The 25,445-nt window shown below is 37.2% G+C and overlaps 1 protein-coding gene across 3 annotated transcripts in view; it reads right to left on the bottom strand.

Moving 5' to 3' along the window:
* Nucleotides 1-25,445, bottom strand: part of LOC135595151 (probable inactive DNA (cytosine-5)-methyltransferase DRM3) — a 56,437-nt gene that overhangs the window by 8,199 nt on the left and 22,793 nt on the right. For 2 of the 3 annotated variants that reach the window (XM_065085697.1, XM_065085698.1), the window contains exons 4-7: nt 25,113-25,220; nt 19,479-19,578; nt 14,532-14,644; nt 7,961-8,063 (exon numbers count right to left, since the gene is read on the bottom strand). In XM_065085697.1, coding sequence (XP_064941769.1) covers nt 7,961-8,063; nt 14,532-14,644; nt 19,479-19,578; nt 25,113-25,220 — 424 coding nt within the window. Of the gene's footprint in view, nt 1-7,960; nt 8,064-14,531; nt 14,645-19,386; nt 19,579-25,112; nt 25,221-25,445 lie in introns of those variants that run through there. The other variant, XM_065085699.1, reaches the window with a different exon arrangement.

The raw sequence follows: 25,445 nt of genomic DNA, 5'->3' as shown, positions 1-25,445 counted from the left end.
CAGGAAATTCATTAATCCAATAAGTTAGAACATCTATTAACTCCCCAAAATTCGCTAACCAATGCACAGCATGGTTGCCTTCTCTATACGAGGAAAATATTGTAAATACTAAATAGATACAAAAACAGTACAATATACAGTTTAGATTTTTTCTAGTAATTTACAGCAACTATATACCTTCAATCAAGGTTAGTAATTTCGTACCGTATCAGAGTTTCAAACTCAGGTCGGTACAGTATGGTATAAGTATACCGAGCAGTATGTTTCGGTATACCACTCTCTGCCCGCGTGAGGAGGAGGTTTCCTTCTCCCCATGCTTTGCTCGCATGACGTCGCCCAGTTTCCCCACACAAAAAAAAGGAAAAAGAAATGTGACGTCGTTCGGTTTCTACCCACGTAGGGAGAAGAAACCGTTTCCTTCTCCCTGCACGAAAAAAAAAGAAAGGCGACGTTGCTTGGTTTCTACTCCCCGCACGAAAAAAAAAAAAAAAAGAGAAAGGTGATGTCTCCCGGTTTCCCCACGAAAAGAAAAAAAGGAAAAAGAAAGGCGACGTCGCTCGGTTTCTACCCGCGTGGGGAGAAGAAACCGTTTACTTCTCCCCGCGCGAAAAAAAAAAGAGAAAGACGACATCGCCTGATTTCCCCATGCAAAAAAAAAAGGAAAAAGAAAGGTGACGTCGCTTGGTTTCTACCCACGTGGGGAGAAGAAACCGTTTTCTTCTCCCCGCACGAAAAAATAAAAAAAGAAAGGCGACGTCACTCGGTTTCTGCTCGCGTGGTGAGAAGAAATCGAGGGTTCCTTCTCCCTACGCAAAAAAGTAAAAAAAAAAGAAAAAAATGCCTCGTTCCTTCTACCTATGTAGGGAGAAAGAAACCGCTTCTCCCCGTAACGTCGCCAAGGCTTCTTCTCTCCCTGCGCAGATGAGGAGAAGTCGCCGACGACGTCGAGGCCTCATCACCTCAGAAGAGGAGGCGACATCATCTGCGGCGTCCGACGAGGGAGGGCGGCAACGGATCAAGATCATCGAGGGAGAGTGACGCCGGATCTCCGGTTTTCCCTTTTCTTCTCCCTCTGCTAATATCATTTGGTAGCTGACGACAGGGTCTACCGTACCGAATTGTATCGCCCGGTACGGGCGGTACATACCGGTCCGATAGGTTGTCGGTACGCGGACCGCCTGTTACCGGTCCGAGTGCACTGTAGTAGTGCAATGTAGTACTGTAGAAGTGCACTGTAGCACTGTAGCAGTGCACTGTACTCGGCACACCTGGGTGTACTGCTCGGTATACCGTACCGGTACCGAGCCCAGGTCGAAATACCGGTACGGTACGATATTACGAACCTTGGCTGGCGGTGACGGTCGATTTAGGGTGATAACGGAGCGAAAACAGCACCAATCGACGCTACCGCTAAGTAGCGGGCGGTCCGCATATTGGTCTGCTGACAGACCGATACGTACCGCCCGATACGGGCAGTATTATTCAAAATTAAAATCCTTGCCTTCAATGGCTTGGAAATTTTAATCAACGATAGTCAACTTAGAATTGAGACTACAAGCTAGAATAGATCATAGACGCTCTTCACAAGACATGATGTATCTAAGAAACCAAAAAGAAAAGATTAAGTTAGTAACACAAATTCGAAAAATTCCCACTTCCCCATCACGTGGTCCTAATGTTCTCTATGGCCGTTAAAATAGTTCGTTCAATGTCATGCCAACCAACATATGAAAACAAAGAGAGAGAGAGAGAGAGAGAGAGAGAGAGAGAGAATGGAAGACAACATATTTCCTAACACATGTTGAGCACATCAAAATATATTAGGACTCATACCATCAGCATATATATTGATGCATTGTATATATGTAAGCAACTTATATGATCTCTACAAGGCTATAGAATATATCAAATATTGACAATAAGCATTTTACTTAGGCTTTTGCAACTCCTTAATGTTATATAGATATGTTTGAAGTAGATTGTAAATGATCGCTAACCATTTGAACGTATGTTTGTAAATTTCATATATGATAGTAACAGATTATCTATATTGTACAATGTATAAAACTATAAATATTATATAGAAAATATAGTATAAAACTATATGGTACATAGAAAATATACACATTATTCATATCCATGTTCATGTCGTGACATGTCCTACTTTATACGATTTTGACATTTTAGTATATCTACGACATGCCAAGTTTCCATCCCATGTTTGTACCCATAACTCAGTATTAGGTTTGTGATTTCGCCATTGATACGATTGTACCAACTGATAATTACCATCTGAACACAAAAAACCATTATGTGGATTGCCTCCATTTCGATCGATCTGGTCCGTTGCAATTATAAATAATAATAATGATATCACGATTACTATATTCTCTTATCTAGTGGATTAATGTCCCTAATTTCATAACAATAATGATAATAATGATGATGATGATGATAATGTCGCACCACCCTCTTCTCCTTCATGAGCCACTAGTGTCAATCCTCCTTTACATGCCTCCTTCACATGCGCTTGCCTTGCATAGCACGTCATCCGTCTCATTCTGACATGCCTTCTCTTCCTCCATCACCTTCTCTTTTTCCTTCTTCCTCTTCCTTCTTTCTTCCCTACTCTCCCTCTCTCAAGAAAATGTTGGTACCAGTTGTCAGTATCAGTACCAACAATATGTACCAATTCGGTATCGAATTGGTACAGAGTCCAATACGAGATTCCAAACCTTGGAAATCATGATGCAATATATCACAATGAATATATATAAAAATAAATAAATATATATATATATATATATATATATGGTTCTATTCACCGAGATTAAAATCAGCAGCGTCTTTCAATCTTTTGATCAAAGGATGCAGAATCAGTTGGACAAACATTGCTGTCACCTTTTTTAGTGTCGAAAGTTTGTCAGCCCTGTATTTGCAAAAACTTCAATGGCAGGCCCAAATCTAGATCACTGACCCCTTCATCCTCTGCTGTGCTTTTTCGCATCAATTGGTATCAACGTTGGACCAGATACACTTTAATCCAAAACCAGCGAGCAACTAAATAGATATGTTGCTCATACTTTTGCTAACTTCTATTGGCACCATGAACAAGTATGCAATCGAGGAAGATTCCTTTGTTACTAGATAGATTAACTGTATGGAGAACAACAACAGAAATTATCTACAAGAATATAAAAGGGAAACATTGGATGACATGAGCTGTTTCTAATGAAAATTTGAATTATCATAATTGGGATCCAATGGAGTTGGAATCATAAGAGCATAGCTACAGATATTTTAGAGATACCACCAACAGTCATTTTCCTTTCATATTTATTTTCAAATGCTGATAAGGAGAATTATCTGGAAGACAATCATGTTGATGATAAAGATAAATTGAAGACCATATTCATTAACCAATAAGTGAAAAAGAACACAAAAACATGAATTTTTATGGACCCTTTCTTGGTAAATTTATCTTCTACCCAAACGCCGAATTATCCATTACACATCAAACCATTTGTATGTTCTTTTCATCCCCACATCATGGAGTTACATCAATTGATTAACAATCCAAAAATCAGATGACCCAGAGATGTGACTGTAGGCAGAAGTAAACTGATGCAAGTCGGATTAGTGTAGGATCCTGTTGTGTTTACGTTGGGACTTAGAATCGACTTAATTGAATCCTATTGAGCCTAGGTCTTAAAATTCTTGTTTTCTGGTATTTTAGCAGCAACATTTTAATGAAAAGAGACAACAATCTCCTCTAAAAAGATATGTCTAAGCTTTGATGTCCTCCAACTAGAGTTATCATTAGAATTGGATGCAGGACCAGAGTTTGATTTCCTCGACCAATGTATTAAACAGAGGGTATTCAGCCACTCTAGTCACCTGAATACTTTGAACAAGAGGTCACAAATTTCATTTAACCAGCATTCACTGTTTTGGGTACTGGACCCATCTCTAAGATCTATCAGACCAGTACATACCGGTATGCCGACACATGGTACACCAATAGGTACCTGTTTCGAAGAGGAAGAAAAAGAGGAAGAATAGGAAAGGGATGGTGGAGGAAGGAGGAAGAAAGAGGAAAGAAGAAATGGCAGAGAAGGAATGTGGAAGAGGAGGGGAGGAGGGGAAGATACATACTTGAGAAGTGACTGAGGCAAAGATCGTGTGTGGCAGTGTAAAGCAACACCACGGCAAGCGGAGGTCGCCGGTAGCAGCTTGCATGAGAAGTGGCGACGTCGATCGCAGTGAGAAAACAGAGGCAAGAAGTCGCAATGAGAAGCCGCAGCACCAATCACGACTACATGAGGAGCGGAGGCGATGTGGAAGTGGGATTTAGAGTTTCCCACTTTCCCCTTCATATGATGGACTAGGCCAGGGTGGATCTGCATATTGGTTGTCGCTCGGACCAATACGTGTCGCACATTTCATACCGGTTCAGGCAAACTTAAGTCCTTGCATTTAACTAGGTCAGTAAGCCCTCTCCCTCCCTCCTACTGATACAAGTGCATGGTGAGCATTGAATGCTTCTAAACTCCAAGATAAACTCCCAAGCCTCAAACCTATCAACTTCCAAGAAGATGGTTTGTATCTTGTGTTGTTTCTTTAAACTCTAAGCCACGAAGTACAAAGCACTGTGAATTCATTATGTATTTTAATTTGTGCTTGGATTTTAGTATATTATGACTTATTAATCAGGTGGTTGAGGGAATTAATGTACAAGTCATCTATAAAAGGGGAGGAGAGGAAGATTTGTGACGTATTTTATTTTTCGAAGCAACTTCTGAAGCACTACGAAGACAAGTTGAAGAGCTTATCATGCGCCTCGAGCATCAAGAAACTCATGCCTCTAGAGGCTCTAGCCATGGTTATGCAAGTGTTGGATTTGATAACATAAATCCCTTTGTATCTAGAGAAGCTATTGGAGGCTCATTCATGGAGAGATTTCTTCATGCAAATGATAATATCAAGATTGACTTGTCGGATCACCATCAAGCACATATTTCCTATTCCACATGTGGTGGATATGTTTGATATGCTTGCTAGTGCTCAAATTTTCTCTAAAATTGATCTTCAAAGTGACCGTCACTGAATCCATATTAAACTAGTAGATGAATGAAAAACTACTTTTAAGACTTGAGAAGGTTTATATGAATAGCTAATTATATCATTTGGACTTTCAATTGCTCCAAGTACCCTCATGCGAGTAATGAATCATATTCTTCATCCTTATATTAGGAAGTTTGTTGTTGTCTATTTTAAAGATATTCTTATTTATAGTCGCAACAAATATAATCATATCAAACATTTGAGAGCTATCCTATCAACATCGAAGACAAAAAAGTTATATGTAAATCTTAAGAAATGCTCCATCATGTTCTCTAAAGTCTAACCTAGTTTTTCTACAGTTAATCTAAATCCTTGTAGGCATCCAAGTGGATTTCGAGAGAAGACTAATGCTATCCAGACTTGCCAATACCAACTTCCTTACAAGATATTCAAAGTTCACAGGTTGACATCCTTTTATTATCGATTTATTCATAATTTCAGCACTATTATAACCCCTCTTATTGTATAATCCTGAGATAAACAACAGTTTTGAACTATTAAAAGGTAAAATTATCCACTGCTCCCATTATTACATTACTGGATTTTTCTAAAATATTTGATGTTGATTGTGACCAAGGTTCGTCGTACCGTACCGTACCGGCATTTCGACCCGGGCTCGATACCGGTACGGTACGGTATACCGCTCGGTACACCCAGGTGTACCGAGCACTGTAGCAGTGCTACAGTGCTACTATAGTGCTACAGTGCACTGCTACAGTGATCGGTACGGGCGGACCGGTACAGGGCGGTCCGCATACCGCTAGCCTGTCGGACCGGTACCTACCGCCCGTACCAGGCGGTACAGTCCGGTACGGCAAACCTTGATTGTGACAACAGATCCACATAGCCAACCCTACATAGTTGGGACTTACAACTTTGTTATTGTTGTATTTGATATTGTTTGTGATGCCTCTCACGTAGGTATTGGTGGAGTACTTAGCCAAGGATATTCAATTGCATTCTTTAGTGAAAAACTATACAATACAAGAAAGAACTATCAAACTTATGATATTAAAATCCTATGCTATTGTTCAATTATTACGGCATTGAAAACCTTATTTAATTCAAAGAGAATTCATCCTAAATTTTGATCATAAAGCTCTTAAACACAAATTCTCAAGCAAATCTCAATAGGTGACATGCAAGATGGATAGTATTTTTACAATTGTATACTTTTGTCACATAGTCAAGTAGCATATGCACTCAATTGACAACGATCACCTCTTAATATTATGCTTGCTCAATTAAACGGATTTGATGCAATAAGAGATACTCTAACCATGAAGATTCATGAAAGTTATGCATAGAGAGTCATCATGAAGATTATGTTACAAAGTTTACAAAAAAAGGCTAACAAGCATCAACCTACGAAGACCTTTGAAGAAGATCTTATTTGGGTCTTTTTGAAAAAACTAAAAAAAAAAATTTTAGCAAGAACTTATAATAAACTCAAGGAGAAGAAAATTAGTATCTGTCGAGCTCTCAAGAGGATCAATGATAATGCTTATGAGATTAAACACACTCCACATTCAATACCCAAGACTTATCAATTTGTTATGGCAACAATGATGTCACTGGTGGACGAGTTCTTTCTCACTTGCGAAGGATGGTGCAGTCTATGGTGAGCATTCAATGCTCCCAAACTCCATGATAACAAACTTCCAAGTCTCAAACTTATCAAATTCCAAGAAGATAGTTCGTATCTTGTGTTTCTCTTCAAACTCTAAGCGGCCAAGTACAAAGTACCATGTATTCATTATGTATTGTAATTTGTGCTTGAATTTTTGTAAATTATGACTTATTAATTAGGTGGTTGAAAGATTTAATGTACATCCACAAAAGGGGAGGGGAGAAAGATTTCTGAGGTAGTCCAGTTTTTGAAACCATAACAAATTTTTATATCTTTGAGCTACTAGCTATTAGTTATCTCCTTTCTTAAAAAAAGAGTATTCTCTTTTATTTTCTCTTATATATCACTTCTTTTCTTGCCCTCTTATCTTCTCTTTCTATTGTTTCACATCACCCGCAATGCTCTTCCTGACTTATCTTACCCCTTTTTTATGGCTAATGACCCATCTGTTTCTATACCAGATGATACTATTTACTTGTTCTATTTGCTGTGACCAAAATCTGCAACAAAATTATCATCCTTAATGAAAACAGGTACAGAACCTGCTGGTTAAGCGTCATAACCTCTTTGAGTACCAAATGTTACAAATTTCGACACCTTGATATTGTTTTTCAAATTACAACAGACCACTTCATTCTCTTTAGCACTTCTTTTAACATTATATAAGGTGTAGCAAGGTTAATTAAAAGTTTTTTTTCTGAGTAACACATAAGTTTGAGCAAATGCATCAAAAACATGCATTTGAAACTCCCGTGTACCACCAATTCAGCATCCTAAGCAATACCACCAACACTCAAACATGTGTAATTAGAGAAAGCTGAGAAACCATTATGAAATAGCAACAACAGAGGTAAACAAATAAAAGTAGGAAAAAGAATCTGTAAGGTATGTTTCTGGAGTTTATACATAAATTGACCAACTTGAATTACCCAATTTTTATCAGTCCAATCCCAGCCCTCATGCAGATTGTATCAGCTAATTCTGTATAATGGGGTGACAAAACCCAAAAAGGTTGACCAATGCCATGCATTATTTTGACTGAATCCAATGACAATAAATATCAGCTTTATATGAAAAAAAATCATCATGACATGTCCTTGCATTTCCACAAAAAAATTAGAAATTTAGTATAATCAGGTTCACAATAACAGCTGGTTCATAAGAAAAAGATGAACCCTTACCAGTACATTTAAAATTTCAACTTACCAAAATTATCAATAGCAGTTGATACTTCTTCTTCAGTGAAACCCATTTGAAACAGATAATTTGTCTTGTCCATCATCCCAAATAAACCTTCAGCATTTTGTTCCTACAAATTGTTAATTCAAGATTTTTAAAATAATCCAGAAATTCTTTTAAGCCTCCAAAAAAATTAAAACTCAAAGAAAGAAAGAGATTGAATTCATGAGGAATTATTAATAAATGCACAAAAGATTTATAAATTCTCTTTTATTCTGTCAAGCCTCCAGAAATGTTGGAAGTCAAAGAACGAATGATTGAACTCATGAGGAATTATTACTAAATGCACAAAAGATTCGGAAATAATCTTTTGGATATCCATATTATGTTTGTAAGCAATTGACATCCTGTATGCACTACTATCATAGATAACACTGTACCATAGAACTCCGAAAATTTTAAACAAAAAGAGACCATAAGCAACAAGACAGAAAAAAAGATTCTGTTCTACTTATGAAATAATGTCATTGTTTTAGCCAATATAAAAACTGGAACCGGTCCATATTCTTGTATTACATTCCTCAAATACCAAAGTTTTCCTTTTTCGCCACAAAAACTATAGTAGCAGCTGTCACATAGAGAAAAAAACATGAAACACAGGACATGACTATAGTGTCCAGAAGGACCAGTTGCTCAAATTGGAAGGTCACAATAAGATAACACCCGAAGCTCTCTCATATCTGATGATGGCTTTACCAGTTAAAGCATGGCAAATGAAGTTTGAAAAGAATTATCATTGACTCAACACCAAATATCTAAAGAAAGGTGTTACCTTCCAAGTAACACGAAAAGTAGCAGAGAAACATGCAAGAGTTTCACTAAACTATGCCCTAAAAGAAATTTGATCCCTGTGTTAACTAATGATGTTTCCCTCGACCTATCTCCACATCAGAAATGCAGCTGATTCTAATAGTCAAATCAATTACAGCTTGTTATCGTATGTGCAATAAGAACATCCTCTAGTTTAAGCCAGAGAGAGAGATTATAATGCTGATTCTCTAATATGTGCAATAAGAACATCCTCTAGTTTAAGCCAGAGAAAGAGAGAGATTATATGCTGATTCTCTAATATTAGCCTCTCACCTATAATGATTTTTCTCCTTATATTACTCTCCGCTTCCTGGTTTTCCTCATTCCAGTTCTTTGAATCTCCCATATGTCATCCTCAATAAAAATGACTTGTACTACCACAACTCTCTTAACATATTGATGCTACTTTAGTCACTGTTGATCTCAATTTTGTTAAAATTTCACTTCCTAGTTCTCTCTTTATTTGTATGGGGTTCAAGTACGACGATTTGTTGATCCAATATCACCTCTCGGATGGAAAGTTTTGGCAAAGGAGAAAAATATCGTTAACTGCCACAACTCTCTTAACATGTTGATACTAGTTTAATCAATGTTGATCTCAATTTGTTAAAATTTCACTATCTGGTTCTCTCTTTATTCATATGGGTTTCGAGTACAATGGTTTGTCGATCCGATATCACCTCTCGAATGAAAAGTTTTGGCAGAGGAGAAAAATATCGCTAGACACAAACATAAAACCGAAAGGAAAACAACCTATATTGCTAGTAAATTAAAGTGCCAACTACAAGGAGCTAAGCAACGGAAACAAGAGCAATAAAAGATTTGAACGAAAATATGTTAAAATGCAGGTTATCTTTGGACAGCACCTTGGTGCTCTCGGCAAGACGTTGGTTTCAGTCTCCTCCTCCCGTACTGTTGGAACCTCCTCCTGATGTTTAGACAAAGAGCAACAGGGCTTCAGGGATTCCTGGGATTCCCATAGCAACTACTGGAGTTGACAAAGAAGAAGACGATATGGCTTGTTGCTCTGTACAAGAAGTCAAGTTGTCACCCGTTGATGGAGTTGCTGCTGCAAACTCCTTTGGTTGCAAGCTGCCGAAGGCCTTTTTCTCTTCTTCTCTTCTTTTTCTATTGCTCTAGACTAGTCTCAACTCTAGGCTGGTTGAAAGCTGGATAAAAGGAATAAGGGCAGCTGCCTTTGGAGATCAGTTTGAACTTCGACGGCTGCTGAACTCCTCTCTCCTTTTCTCTAACTCAGCTAATGGTTACTACCTAGGGTCGGCTTGTCACGAACGCTCGTCGCACACCCGCAACATCTTCGCTAAATGAACTATTCGTCGCTTTTGCATACTTGTATAGATGCTTGGCAATATATTTTGCCTTGGTTTTGTATGTTTTTGCTTGAAAAATGTAAGCAAGAATAGTTCATAGCACTGCAGTGCGACAGCTCACCATGCTAGGCAAAACTGCCCCAAAATGACTCCGTTTTCGCGTGCCACGTTCTGTTTTCTGCCGATCGCAGCCGCACGCAAAAATGTCAACCATCTCAGACCCCTGAAACCCCCCGGGTGGCATAGGGGTGGATGGGGCTTCGGGATAGTATTGGGCATTAATTGGTATACACAAGTTCGCATGTTAACTTGACGGGAATTTGCCATCATGCCCAACACCAAGTGGGCAGTCGTTTGTGGACTTACGACTATTCGTTTTCTCTCTTGCATTCAAAGTGTTTATTGAATTGTTTGAAAAGCTGCCCACTCCGTGAGACGCTAAGACTTGTCCGCCACTCGTTTTCGAACTAATCAACTTGCTCTTTTTACAGGCCCTCCGAGACCTGAGCAAGGTTGATTGGCTAACCCTTTGCGGACGCATATCGCAAGGGCACTTCATGAGTTAAGCAATCCCAACTAAGTCCGAGAAGTTGGCACAAGGGTGCTTCACGACTTAGGCAACTCCAACTAAGCCCATGACTTTGCCGCAAGGGTGCCTCACGACTTAAGCAATTTAAGAAAAGTCCGTGACATTGTAGTATCAGAGTGAGCAAGCAATTCAAGCAAACAACGAAGAAGTTTCGTAATCTCGCCATGGCGAAACATCGTGGCGAATCGAGCAAGATGGGGCAAGCCAGACCATTGCCCCAAGTAGGCGCAAGTGGGCTGTAAGTGCAAACTCACTCTCATGCTGTTGGAGCAGCTCAGAAGGAGCGCGACAACGAACAAGACAAGCAAGAAGTTGGCTATTCTCCACGAGTGGAGGAGGCGCAATCTGGAGCGCCAACCAAGAACAGAAGCAACAAGGAGAGACTCACAATAGCAGAAACCCGTCTGGATGTTCTTGAAGCGAGTTCAGAGGAACTCTACCAAGGCCAACGAAGGCTTCTTGGGTACAAAGCTCGCAAGAAGAAGCTGAATCTCAAATCGATAAGGTTGAGTCCCTGGTCGATCGACTGACGAAAGATACCAAAGACTTCGTGCAACATCTGCACGAAGTCATAGCGGAACTCATGTTTAGGGTGACATTGCTCACAAGGGCTCTTAATACGAGAGTAAGCAACACCCGCATTGCGCCACCATAAAACTTGAATGGGGTGCCAGGGATGCTAAAGAGCTCGAGAATTTCTTGTTTGACATAGAACAATTCTTCCGAGCTACAAGGCTCAATTCTGAAGATACCAAAGTTTCGATAACAACTATATATCTGAATAGGGATGCAAAACTTTGGTGGTGAACCCATTGGGAGGAGATCCAACATGGTCGGTGTTGAGTGGACACATAGGAGGACTTAAAGCAGGAATTGAAAACTCAGTTAACTTCGCCAAAGTAAGCTAAGACAACTTCGCCAAAGTACACAGAGTTCATTGCGAGGAGGAAGCTAAGACAACTTCGCCAAAGTACTTTCATTCGAGACTACGTGAAGCAAATTTCCGCACTGATGCTAGACATACAGGACATATCCAAAAAGGATAAGCTGTTCAGCTTCCTCGATGGCCTGAAGCCATGGGCACAATAGGAACTACATCGAAGGAATGTCACCGATATGATCAAGGCAATTGCGACCGCGGAAAGGCTCACTAACTTTGTTTCCTTAGAGGACTCGAGGAAAAAGAAACAATCTTTAGCAAATCGCCCATCGAAATATTCTCAAGGGAAGGAGTCCGGGACGAACAAAGGAAAAAGAGCTCCTACAAAGGGCCAAGCTCAAAAAGCAAGACCTCAAAACCTGACGGATGCTTCTTATGCAAAGGCTGGACATGTGTCAAAGACGAATACGTCATTGACAAGGCTGGACATGTGTCCAACTATGTTTTTTTTATTTTTTATTTTTTATTTTGTTGGACATGGCATATGGCCCCCATATATGATTCATACTCTTAATATAGTGCTAAAAGATATTTGTGGAACAAAGAATATTGAACAAAATAAGTTAAACATATGATGCACGCATTTGGATACCTGATATTGCACGTGATGTTGTGATGATCAAAAGTTTCATTATGAATCATTCGATGAGAGTTATCATATTTAATGAGTTTGTGTCATTGAAGTTCCTCTATGTAGCTAACACATTTTGCTTCAACTATTGTTATGCTTAGAATGTTTAAACTTATCAAAGATGTACTTCAATCTATGGTTATTAACAAAAAGTGCGCTCACTTAAAAAGAACAAAATGACTCAACATCCAGAAGATTTGATATTCATTCATAGTAATTTCCATATTCTTTATAGGACAACTCTAGAATACTTTGAGGGTGAGACTAAGATGTGGGATATTGCAAGAGATAAATTAGATTCATTTGAAGATGCTAAAGTACTTGAAGTTATAATTTATCCTCGAATGAACCAAAGATGGAAAAATTATGTTTATTGATGTTGTGGATGAATCACAGGACAGAGGTGACAATGACGTAAAAAATGTGTCTAGTAACTTTATTTTGAATGCTTGCATTTAGATGATTTTAATTATTTAAACTTGTATAAATACTATAAAATCATTTAGATGATTTTAATTTAAACTTGGGAGTTTATAAAATTTAAGTATAAATACCATAACCCTCATGTTAATCAAATATTATATATATATATATATATATATATATATATATATATATATATATATATATATGTATGTATATATGTATGTATGTATATATGTATATATGTATGTATATATGTATATATATATATATGTATATATGTATATATTTATGTATATATGTATATATATATGTATATATGTATATGAATATATGTATATATATATGTACATATGTATATATATATATATATATATATTAAAAATACATGTGTCCTAATTTTTTGAAAAATAGTGTGTCACTGTGCCCATGTCGTGCCGTGTCAGTGCTTCTTAGGCTTTAAGTTGATGGAGTTGCTACTGCAAACTCCTTTGGTTGCAAACTGCCAAAGGCTTCTTCCTCTTCTCTTCTTCAGTTGCTCTCGACTAGAGTCTCAACCCTAGGCCAGTTGGAGGCTGGATATAAGGAAGAAGGGCTGCTGCCTTTGGAGATCGACCGGAACTTTGATGGCTGTCGTACTCCTCACTCCTCTCCTCTATCTCAGCCAAAAGCTGCTAACTAGGGCCGAATGGCTGCTGTGTTTTTTGGGATTGTTCAGCAGTGCTGCATCCCCTTGGTTTTATAGGTAGAGGGCCACCCAAGAGTCCTACTCCTTTTGGGACTTAAGAGAGTCCGAATGCCTTTAAGACTTGCTAGGGCTAAATCCCTTAATTGTACCTTATCAATTGGTCGCATGCTGCCCTAATCCGAGTCCCACTCGGATTGAGATTTGGGCTGATGTGGCACCGAGTAGGAGTTAACTTGGGCTGGCCGAATTGGGTTTTGAAGCTTTAGTGATGACTTGCCTTGAGTTTGGCCAGGTAGGGTGAGCTTTGGAGCTTGTTCGAGACTCTGGTTGAGTATCGTCAAGATTATATCATCTCTCACACATAGTAATTGCTGAATGGGACACTCCGAGCTATTCTATATTGTCATATATCTCTAACAGGATATATTGATGCTGCTTTAATCCCCAATTTGTTACAATTTTAATGCCTACTTCCCTCTCATGAAAATTACTTAATGGTACCTCCAAACTAACTATTTTGTGATGCAAATTGAAATCTGTATCTCGATTGACATTAGCACTATCAAAATCCTTTTAATTTACCTATAAAAAATGAGAAAATTTTGTCTCCCATCAATAAAGCCATCTCTTTGAAGTGGGACACAAGTGGTGCCTCAGAAGGATATGAGCCTTGTCCTATATCCTTGTTTCTCCCTATTCTATTATTTCTATATTTCCCCTTGACTTTTAGTTGGCTATTTCGATCTTCACAATGGTGATTAAGATTATATTTTGCTAACCTAGATAGTTACTAACAACTTACCTGCATTTTCAAGCTTGAATTTGGTGGTTGCTAACATTATATACATAAGTGTCAACAGTTCCATTGTTCATTCACCTGCTTCTGATATGGACCGCCTAAATCTAGAAATAGGATAAATTTGTTGCACAAGTGGACTGTCATGTTAAACTGCATAAGATTAGAATGAACCAATGTGCACATATAAGAGGAGGTAAATCTGAAACAGGAATATCACAAATGGCATTAATCAATTCCTATTGTATATTTCACGATAGGAAAGCTAGAATGGCAAAAGTACAATTAGTCGCAAGCATTCCAATAATGAGAAAAGAAGGTTAGAAAAACCTCATCTTTTCCAAGGTTACTTTCTGATCCTTTCATACTATTTACTCCTGAGGAACCTGCTGTTTGAGCGGTTACTATGAAATCTGCAAGTTCTGATAATGGAGCACTTTCACCTGTATATATATTAAGCCAATAAAGAAAAGATATGTTTACCATCTTTCATGAAGAAATGACTCAGACTTTTACTAGTGTAGGAGAGATTCTAACATTAACACACGACAGGGAATCATTGCTGCTTTTACTTAGTAAAACAAAAATTTTACTACCGCTGAACAAAAAGAATATATACTTTTAAAAGATTTATAGTAATCTGACAAGCTAGCGTAGTATTCTACAATTTGACAAAAAGAACTAACTCTGATATAGATTTTATGAATTGATAAAATAGCAGCAAAGGGATGCCGCTAATGCAGAAGAGGGCAACCTGGGTGGTCTGCCGATGTAGAATATGTACCAGGCAGTAACTTTTTTATTTCGCAGTCTTTTCTTAAGTTTTTTTTTCCAAAACTAGGTACATACCAGCAAAGCCACACGGTATATATAGTATCCGGCTCAGGGCCTTGACCATTACAGTCCGATACCAGAGATTGCATTCCTCGATCATAAGCATGGAAAAGATAATAAATACAACAAAAATAATGATAACTCAGTTTAAAGCAGGATTAAAATTTTGGGTGTACCAGTTTGTACAAACCAATATTTACTGATGTGACCTCGAACCAGTAAGTAGACCAACCATTACCAAGCAGTCCTAATTTGTACCCCAGTAAGCCAAGAAAATCTGTCTTACCACCTGGTTTTCAACAGATAAGGCTAACTCACAAGGTGGCCAGCAAACCATCAACCCTCCAACTTGTTATCATCACAAAAGAACCTCTTTCCAATCTTTTTCAGTTCAAACTACTCATGTTCTCTCTCAAACAGCCATTACTATCCTCGGGAAGCATTGTGTCTTGGTAATACATCCTATTCAAGTTTGGATCTCACAAAAAGTATGACATTCTTCTTCAGATCAAGTAAATCTGAAGTCATTTTTCTAAATTTTGTGTTTGTTGTTTTTGAGTACCATGTGTAAGGCTTGATTCATGATAACTTTTAATCTGTCTACATATTAGTGTAGATCTTCTTGAATCTAAATCAGATGAATCAGTGCAAATCCAGCCTAAGTTTATGTTGATCATAGCCTGATCCACACAGATCTAAACTAGATACTCAAGGATTCGACCAAGATTTATGTGGCGATCTTGGTTGGCTCCACAAATTTTAACCAGATACTGATCTAGCCTAGATTTGTATGGACTCATCCAAAATTCGCATAGTTCTAGACTAGATCCACATAAATTTGACTAGATTTAAATAGACTAAGCTACATGTACGTAAATCTAGCTTAAATCCTCACAAGATTCTAGCAAAAATAAATCATGAGTTCTATAAAACTATAATGTTGACCTCCAGCTACAACCACGGACTAAGATACCACAACATTCATTTTGGTATTAGTAGGGGTCACTAATATGATATGGCAAATTGACAAAAACATAGATGATTACAAGATCCCTTCCTCGATCTAAATATACCTCCAAGTCAATACCCAAATCAAGAACTGACCGAGTCTTTAGGCTAGCCTGTGTAACTAAAGAAAGTCCTGGACCTACTTGGGCTAGGAATTTACCTATCATTTGGTTATGCTTTCAAGAGGCAATTTTGACAACTCCTTAGAGCCTTATTCTGAGTCTAATTAAGGCTTTAAAGACCTAATATGGGTGTCGAGTATTTCTGTACATAGTTCCACTTGTCTTTTAAGAGCTACAATGTCCTCTTTGAGTGGGACTTTCAAAGAGATTCAAGATAAAACTTTATCTACAAACATAAAAGATCTATAATAGTCCCATATTGCTTAGATAGAAGATAGAGAAAGGGTAAGATGCTAGAAATAAAAGTTTTGTAAATCCCAGTGGCATCACAAACTTTGATCCCTCTCAATACTCTGTGTTGTTCCTCTCAATACCTCTTCTCTTATCACTTTCTCCTTGATTCTCTTTTGCAAGTGTCTTTAAAGAAAGAAGGCAATCAGTAGGAGGCACTAAACTTCGATTAATTTTGTATCAGCAAAGGTGTCTAACTATTCATCTACAATAGCTCAAGTACAAGAGGACAGCCTCAAAGAGTTGATATTGAGGATGTTATTGTGCTTTCAAAATCTTAAACTCCAGTTTCAGGAAATCAGTGATTGATCGAAGTCAGAAAAGAAGAAGATTTTAAGGGTGATCACCATATCTACACAAGATCCAACTAAAAAAATAGCATAATCAAACATAGTAAACCTACTAATCCTCTCCAACCTAATATTTAGCAATGATGAATGGAAAAACAAGTTGATGGATTGGAGCCTACCAAAGAGCAAGGTTAGGAGACTACTTCTAGTCCAGCCTTACCAGGTGTACAAACAACCTTTGACATGCCTACTCCAGCCTCCACATGTTGGAGAGATCGTTGGATCAATCATAAAAACTTCCTTGACATATGCATTCTTCAAGTTGTGCAAATTGTAATTTAGCATCTACAATAATTGGGATCTACCAGCTACCCCAACATAAGGTCAGCCACACCAAGGCTCACTTGGATTGTCACTATTTGCAGGAACAAAACTCAAAGATGTTTGGTTCAGTGGCAGAGATGGAACATGAAGAAATGCATCCCGATGATCAGCCACTGAAGATCTCCACCTTCAAAGCCTCCAAATCGGCTAGGATATCAGCCCTTGAGGAGGAAGTTGTGTACAGTGGGCTAATTTCTCCTCCAATTGCCAAGAGGATTGCCAATGATGCACCAAACTACAACAAGATATTCAGAGAAAATTACTTCATCAGCTCAACACTGATCAACATATATTTAAATTGATTTCCCAGGAATTAAAACTAATCATCTTTTGTGTCCTTACAAGTTTTAACAAGTGACATCCTCCTGCATCCTTCACAAAAGAAAAGACAAAATTTTAAAGCTTTCTTTCCTAGGGACCTAGGCCACTACCATGGTAACAAGTAGCCCAACATCGGAAGCCACTAGGTACAAAATAGAACAACTTCCAATGTTGGGCTTTGATGTCTTTATCAAAGCTCAACACGGCCCAGATCAAGCCTTAGCATTTGAGGAAGTTGTGTACAGCGGGCTATTTTCTCCTCCAATTTCCAAGAGGATTGCCGATGATGCACCAAACTACAACAAAATATTCAAAGCAAATTACTTCATCAGCTCAACACTGCTCAACATATATTTAAATTGATTTCCCAGGAATTAAAACTAATCATCTTTTGTGTCCTTACAAGTTGTAACAAGTGACATCCTCCTCCATCCTTCACATAAGAAAAGACAAAATTTTAAAGCTCTCTTTCCTAGGGACCTAAACCACTACCACAACAACAAGTAGCCCAACATCAGAAGCCACTAGGTACAAAATAGAACAACTTTCGATGTTGGGCTTTGATGTCTTTATCAAAGTACAACACGGCCCAGATCAAGCCTTAGCATAATGCATGTGAGGCATAGCCTAGTGGTCGCTCCATGCCATGATGTATTCTCTAACCCTGTCCACAAGTAACCCTAACCTACTCGAGCCCCTTACCACACCCCAATACTAGGTTGGCTCTGATACCAATTGTGACGAGGATAACTAGTCTGTCACTCCAAACCAATGACCAAAATTCTTAAGCTAAAATTAACAAAAGTACATCTATTAGACTCTTATAAATCATTCGTAGTCTTAGCCCACTTCCAATGTGGGCCTAATCAGGGTGTTCCAATTGCAATAACCAATGACCAAAATTCTTAAGCTAAAATTAACAAAAGTACATCTATTAGACTCTAATAAATCATTCCTAGTCTTAGCCCACTTCCACTGTGGGCCTAATCAGGGTGTTCCAATTTCAATAACGAAACTTTTTAAGCTAAATTATACATGATCAGGATATAAAGCAAAGCTGCAAAAACACGAGACCAATGAAAGTATATAAAACGATCAGTGCTACTATCATTACCGACATAAAACTTGCAAAACACCAGGAAACTGCATTTCACTTTCAAAACAACTGAAATATTAGGTACTCAATGGATACAATCTATGCTGTATTTTCAGAATCAACAACAATTATTTGGCATATCCAACTCATTAAAGGTCCAAGTACTCAGCAAAATGATCAATATTGTCATATTAACCACAAGGCCGAAGCACTTGAACTGACATGCTTACATTTTATTTTCTTTTTGCCTTTTGAAATCTTTTGCTGCTGTTTAACATTTTTCAACTGATGACAGATCCAAGTTTCTAAAATTATTGCAAACAAAACCCAAAAACATACTCAACAAAAGCTAGGCAAACTTTCTCAAGAACAATGTGCCATTTAAAGCGACACAACTACATTTTATCTTGTCTTTTTTAATTCTACAAATTGCATATGGCATTTCCATAGCTTGAAAGGTCCAAAAATTCAACAAACAACATTCAACTAGAATATTGCAGTCTTATGGCTTAGATGAGGGGAAAGAACCTAAACGTATAGCCAACAGAAGGGTAGCAGCACAGTAAGTTGATCTCAGCTTATTTATATTTACAGTCACCAAAAGTAAATAACAATAGCTTGTGCACCCACTTGTCAATGTGATTCAAATGAGCAAAACACTTGCCTCCAGTCCTAAATATGACTAAATGCACTTTCAGTCTCTACTCAACAATGTTTAAATATATTTATTGCTTAACAAACATGTAAAACTCTTTTAAAGAATCACCCAAAACAAACAATATACTCAAAAATCAAATCAAAAAATAAAGAAATAATTTTCAAGTAATATTAGCAAGTACTTTCAGACTGCAATGAACATAGAGCATTTAAAGATTCCCAAGGCAAAAATAGATAAATGCAAATCCATTCATTTGAGGCAAGCATGACATGCCAAGCTGTTTCAGTGCCAAATCAACTTCTTCTTCTGCAAAGTTCATGGCTAATAGGTACAATCTCTTCTCTCCATCTTGAACAGAAGGCACATTGTGGTACTGTGACATATGAGGAAAATTCAAGACAAGTTAAATTTGAAGTCAAATAAAGCGGATAATCATTTCAATCAATGTAAGGCCGCAATGGCAAAACATGAATATTCCTTCGCCAAAATGAATATTTATGAAACCAAATTAACCACAGTCAAGCAATCCATGTAGTAATACCAATCAGTTAATTAGATTAAAATATGAGGAAAATAAAAGAGAACCACAAGGACAGCTAAGGATACACTATTCTGGAGTAAGAAAATCCTCTACCAAGACAAGAAAATAATATGATTAAAATCAACACATCAAATGAATTGCTCAAGCAAAAAAGAAGCAAGATGCATCATTATAAAGTGAACCATAATAGAACCTCAGCAACAAAAATAGAATTTATGAAACATCCATGTTAGCATGGGTATGCCAATCCGATATCTGATTGTAGTAGCCTCTTATTAGTTCAGAGTCAATATTAGATCATTTGATTCCTTATCACATTTGGATACCATAATGGCTCTAATTAAAGCAAAACAAATTTGGGCAAAATGAAAGCTCCACAAGATTATGCAAGTGGTTGACAATTCAAGGCCAACATAACAGATAATTAACCAAAACCAAACACCATCTACCCGGTAAAAATAAACTAGATCATAATCTCATATATCAGGCATTGTCACAAAAATCTCAGATGGAACATAAACATGCTCAAGGTAATTAATCAGACCCAGATATAAGAATGACACAAAAATAGAATAATAAAGAAGAGAAAGGAAATGAGAAGAAAAATTTGCAATCTGAGTGTACATATTTTCACCACAACAGGCAATTATGGCTCCACCCACAAATCTACTAAATCAATAGCCTTAAGTCTCTTTCTTAAATTGTTCATTTTGTAGGTTATTTAATTTGTTCTAACTTTATTCTTCATTTATTTTTAAAAGTTTAGATGTTTCAATAGGTAAAGCCATAAGAACTTTGAGATGAGGAGTTTGGGAACTTAAAAAATCTGGAATTATTAAGGAGAGTCAAATTTCCTCCTCAAATGAGTAAATAGCTTTTGTCTTGTTACTTTATTCTTTCAGTTTGATTTGTGTTGGTGGGCGGCAACTTTCACTTTAATGCATTGTGTTCTCCTTCAGATTTCGATGATCTGAATTCTTTATTAGGAGAATGATGACAAACTAGGGCAATCAACTTGCATTCACCCAAGAACCCAATGACACTGGAGGAACAGCAAAGTAACATCTTGATCATGACTAAGATCTGGCTTTTACAGATCAAACGGCTGACCAACATGCAGACCAAGCAATTTCAGTCAGTCTTATCCGGGTGATAAACTGATTGATATTGAGCTGGATCATCCAATACCAGTGCCCATCATATCTTTTGTATTCTCACATTTTCTCATCTCTTCTTCTGCTAGTGGTTCTTACAGTTAATCTGCATTGCCTCCTCTACACTAGTACCACCCCTCCTCCACTGCACGTCTTATTGTCTGATGCTAGTGATCACGTGCTCTCTTTCCCTCTTCTTTCTCTTATTCTGTTGTCAGTTCTTTCAGTTTGACAGCCCCATTGCTCCTCCCCTCTACAACTGCTCACCCATGTCATCGCCTCTCCATCATAAATACCAGACCTCTCCTCCTCCACCTCCTCTTTACGAATCTCCGAATTGCTTCTTAAAGAAAAACAGAATCTACCTATCATGGGGAGGCAAAACTGCCCAAAAACAAAGCCACCAGACAACCATTTTGGGTTTTTTAATGTGCACAGAGCAGCCAGAAATGTCAACTATCACAACACGTTGAGCTACCCGGGTGGCACATAGCTATATGGGCATTTGGGGTAGTGTCTTAAGCTGGTTCATTACTTGGCTCCACAACAGTGTTATATATGGGTTGTTGAGGCATACCTCTCCTATTTAGTTTTATTTTACAGTTTTTTTGTTTCTATCTCTTCTTTTGCTTTGTTCCTACTTGATCGTGTTTATTTCATTAGCTTTATTAAACAAAAGCACAACCTATTGTTTTGCACAACATAATTATGTTATTTGCATCCTCTTGGCAATTTTTTATGGTTTGTCTAGTACCAATTAGCAATCAGACTAGTCTAGAATTGGTATCCATTAGCATATCGACGCTCAACATAGATCAATACTATTGTAATCAAATCCCCAATTTAAGCATAATTTTTCATTTCATTTCTTGCTAATGAAATTTAGGAAATAACTATTCAACATTCCAAATAGGGTGATATCATTTTTGTCAGTAAATTAATGAAAACAGATTAAATAAAGATAAAAATAAAAAAAAATTACCTTTTGTGCAGGGTTCACCTCCTATTTAAGGAGAAGGATTTCTCTCCTTCATTCCTTACCAAGCCAAGCCTAGCAGCAGGAACAAGGAGTTGCATCCTACTAAGGAGAGATAGGTTCCCCTGCCTTTCTTGAAAAATAAAATTTTTTTTCGATTCCCTTAAATGTCTGAAATTTTATCTTTTGATTAAAACATGTTATAATTATTCATATTATATGCAGTTTCTAAAATTTTCTTCTATTCCTTTAAATGTCTAAAATTTTATAAATGGATTAAAACTTGTTATAACTATTAACGTTATATGAAGTTTCTAAAATTTTCTCTTATCCCTTTAAAGGTTTAAAATTTTATTTTGGGATTAAACCATATTGCAATTATTCATGTCATATGCAGTTTCTAAAATTTTTATCTTGGATGCATGATATTTGATTTCCATTAGATTTATATAATACTTTATTAAAAATATTATTTCTCCTTTATGTAATTTTATCTTTTTAATCTGCTGTTATTTATTATGTTTTAATAACTGAATGCTAATGAATAAATGTTTTGATTATAATTTCATGATGTCATAATTTCATGAATATTAGGTCCAGCCAATTGGCCAAACCCAACCAACAAGCTAGACCCAACTCCTAGGTCAAGCCCCAGCTTGTAGGCTAGCTCAACCCAACCCAACATGAGCAGTCGTGTGCGGTGCACATGACCAACCCATGAGCTATGGGTTGGCCCAGCCTAGCCCAGCGTTATACAATCTATCTCATTGTCCTTTATTTGATTTTGGCCCAAATATTGATTAAACCGAATCAGATTTGATCAGTTTAAATCGATTCAAGGTGTTTCCAAACTAGTTTGACATTCAAGTCTATTTAACCTGAACTGAACCCAATCTTATCCAAATTATACCAATCTAGGATAATTTCATACTAGTTAAATGATGATTAGAGACCGATTCAGCTGGGTTCTAGTTAAATCGAGTTCAATTTAATCGTTTGAGCTAGGGTTCAAGTCAATTATGGGCCAATTGATATAAAGGATCGAAATATCATACCGTACCAGAGTTTCAACATTTGCTCGGTACGGTACGATACTATATACCGAGCGGTATACCGTTCGGTATACTGCTCGGTATATATATTTATTTATTTATTTTTATTTATTTATTTATATTTATATTTTTTTTATAAAAGGCGACGCGACGTCACCTTTTCCTTCTCTCACGCAGGGTGATGTCGCCTTTTATAAAAATATTTATATATAAATATATATATATATATATATATATATATATATATATATTTCATCCAGTAACGAGCAGTCTGTGTACCAGTCAACTGACGAACCGGTACGTACTGCCCAGTACGAGCGGTATTATTCGAAACTGCATACCTTGATTGATATTATTTGATATTAATTATGTTTAAAAGATAAATTGAGATATTTTAATGTATTATTTCATCCCGATATAAACATGACTAGTATGAGATGATTTTATTTCCCTACTGAAAGTACGTAGGGTGATTTCCTTAGGAGATTAGCAAGCCGTCAGATGTGGCGATTGGACGATTCCTTCGTCCACTATTAGGAGGAATGTGCCCCCACTTTGACGAGTGAGGGACACCACTCCATCAATTATTGAGAGTGCGATATAGTTTTATCTTCATCCGCTATTGGAAGAACACAAACTCGTCCCGTAGGATAAAGCCTCTCCATCCGCTGTTGAGGGAGTGCTCGTTCAGGTATTTGATATACTCCACTGGGATGATTGACTTTCGGACATGTATTTATTTTACAATTGACTTAGAGGCGTTCCTATTTAACGTTATTGAAATTTCTTTATTTTGTTTTTGATTTTCAGAACAATCTCCCAATAGCACTAACCAGATTCTAGACTTTATTTTTGAGTGGGCAACACTATGTTTCTCAATAAAGCCCATAACTACTTTTGATTTATATTTAATGAATAAATAAATTATAATAAATATTTATAATTTATGCATATTAATAAAATAATATTTATTTACTTAGCTCTTGATGTACTTATAGAAAGATGTTGTAATTTTATGAAAAAATCTAGGATATGACAACCATTCAAACCATCGAGAAAGAGTGATAAGATGAGAAGAAAGGAAGAGGAGGTAGTGGTGGTGGACAAGGTGGAGGTCGAAGAGAAGGAAAAGGGGAAGAAAATGAGTATATGGTGGTGAACAAGACTGAGGAGGATGAGAGGAGAAAATACAGAGAAGTGGAGTTTTCATAAAATAATGAGTAATTTGAATCAGGACATCTAATATGTTACAGTTGCAATAGAATGCGCTAACTGAATCATCTTAACTGGTCATGAGCTGGTCAAATTTGAGGCATAATAGGGTCCTACAACTTGTACAATCACATGGCATGCTTTCTGTTATAGTTTTAGGCTTTTAGCCACCTATCAAACTAATTGACTCAGTTGATTCCCAAATTTACCTGATTAACTTAAGAAAATAAATAGGCAACTGTATTGCCCATAAAGAGGTAACAGTATAAACACATCCGATAATATAAATCAAGAAGTCACCTTAATCTTGTTATTTTAACTTGGTATCTTCTTGCATCACTGTTCCCTACAGCTCTCAGTTTATATACCCAAACCACTCTCTAAACTATAGTCCACATTTCTCCTTACTTTTTTTTTTTCCTTCAACAGAAATTTTAGGCGACAGGTCTCCTTATCAGAAAGCAATTACTTCTGGTTTTGATCCAAGCAACAGTCAGCCCAAGTCATCCAGGGGGTCCAGGAGGTGCAGCAGTATTGCAACTTTTAAAAGGAAAAAAATCAGAAGTTCAACATGAGGACAAAAAACTTATCTTTTGTTAAAAATTTATTATTAGGAACCTGATTTCATTTGCGTTAGTGTACCATGAAGATGCAATCAAGGGATCCCACAACTGCTAATAACTTGAAAAAAGCAAACCTGCCTCCATTACAAGAGCGAATGCAATAGGACTTATCACAAGCAAAACAATATCGTGGCACAGGATAGAACTTGCACAATATTCAGAACAAACTACAATAAATGGACATGTGGACCTGAGCATAAAAATTCCAAGCTAAGAATCAGTATAAATAGCAAGATGAAGAGTCCAATAATGCATATTTTCTCTAAGTTTCCACTAATGGTAGCCTAAACCACCCACATGCATTGAGTAATATAAGCATTTAAGAAAAGAGAAAGAACATAGGGATCACCTCAGAATCAACATTATCATCTAACTCAGACCCAAAAAGAGAATCAGCTTCTTCCCTCTCAGGACTAGAAAAACCATCCAAAGAGCTTGATGCTTCAGGACCTGCATTCTGAAGAGCCAAATATGTTTACCTTAATTTTTATCTCAGCCTAAATGAAAGAAGTTGCTAGCATATTCTGACTGCATAGAGAGAAAACTAAAAATATATATTTTTTCTCCAATGATTGAAAAATCATACCGTACCGGAGTTTTGACATTCGCTCGGTATGGTACGATATACTATATACCGAACGGTATACAATTCGGTATACCGCTCAGAATATATATATATATA

The sequence above is a fragment of the Musa acuminata genome, chromosome BXJ1-10 (assembly GCF_036884655.1).
Source record: "Musa acuminata AAA Group cultivar baxijiao chromosome BXJ1-10, Cavendish_Baxijiao_AAA, whole genome shotgun sequence".
Taxonomy (NCBI): domain Eukaryota; kingdom Viridiplantae; phylum Streptophyta; class Magnoliopsida; order Zingiberales; family Musaceae; genus Musa; species Musa acuminata.
Note: the sequence above shows the minus strand (reverse complement) of the source record. Positions and strands in the feature narration are given on the sequence as shown.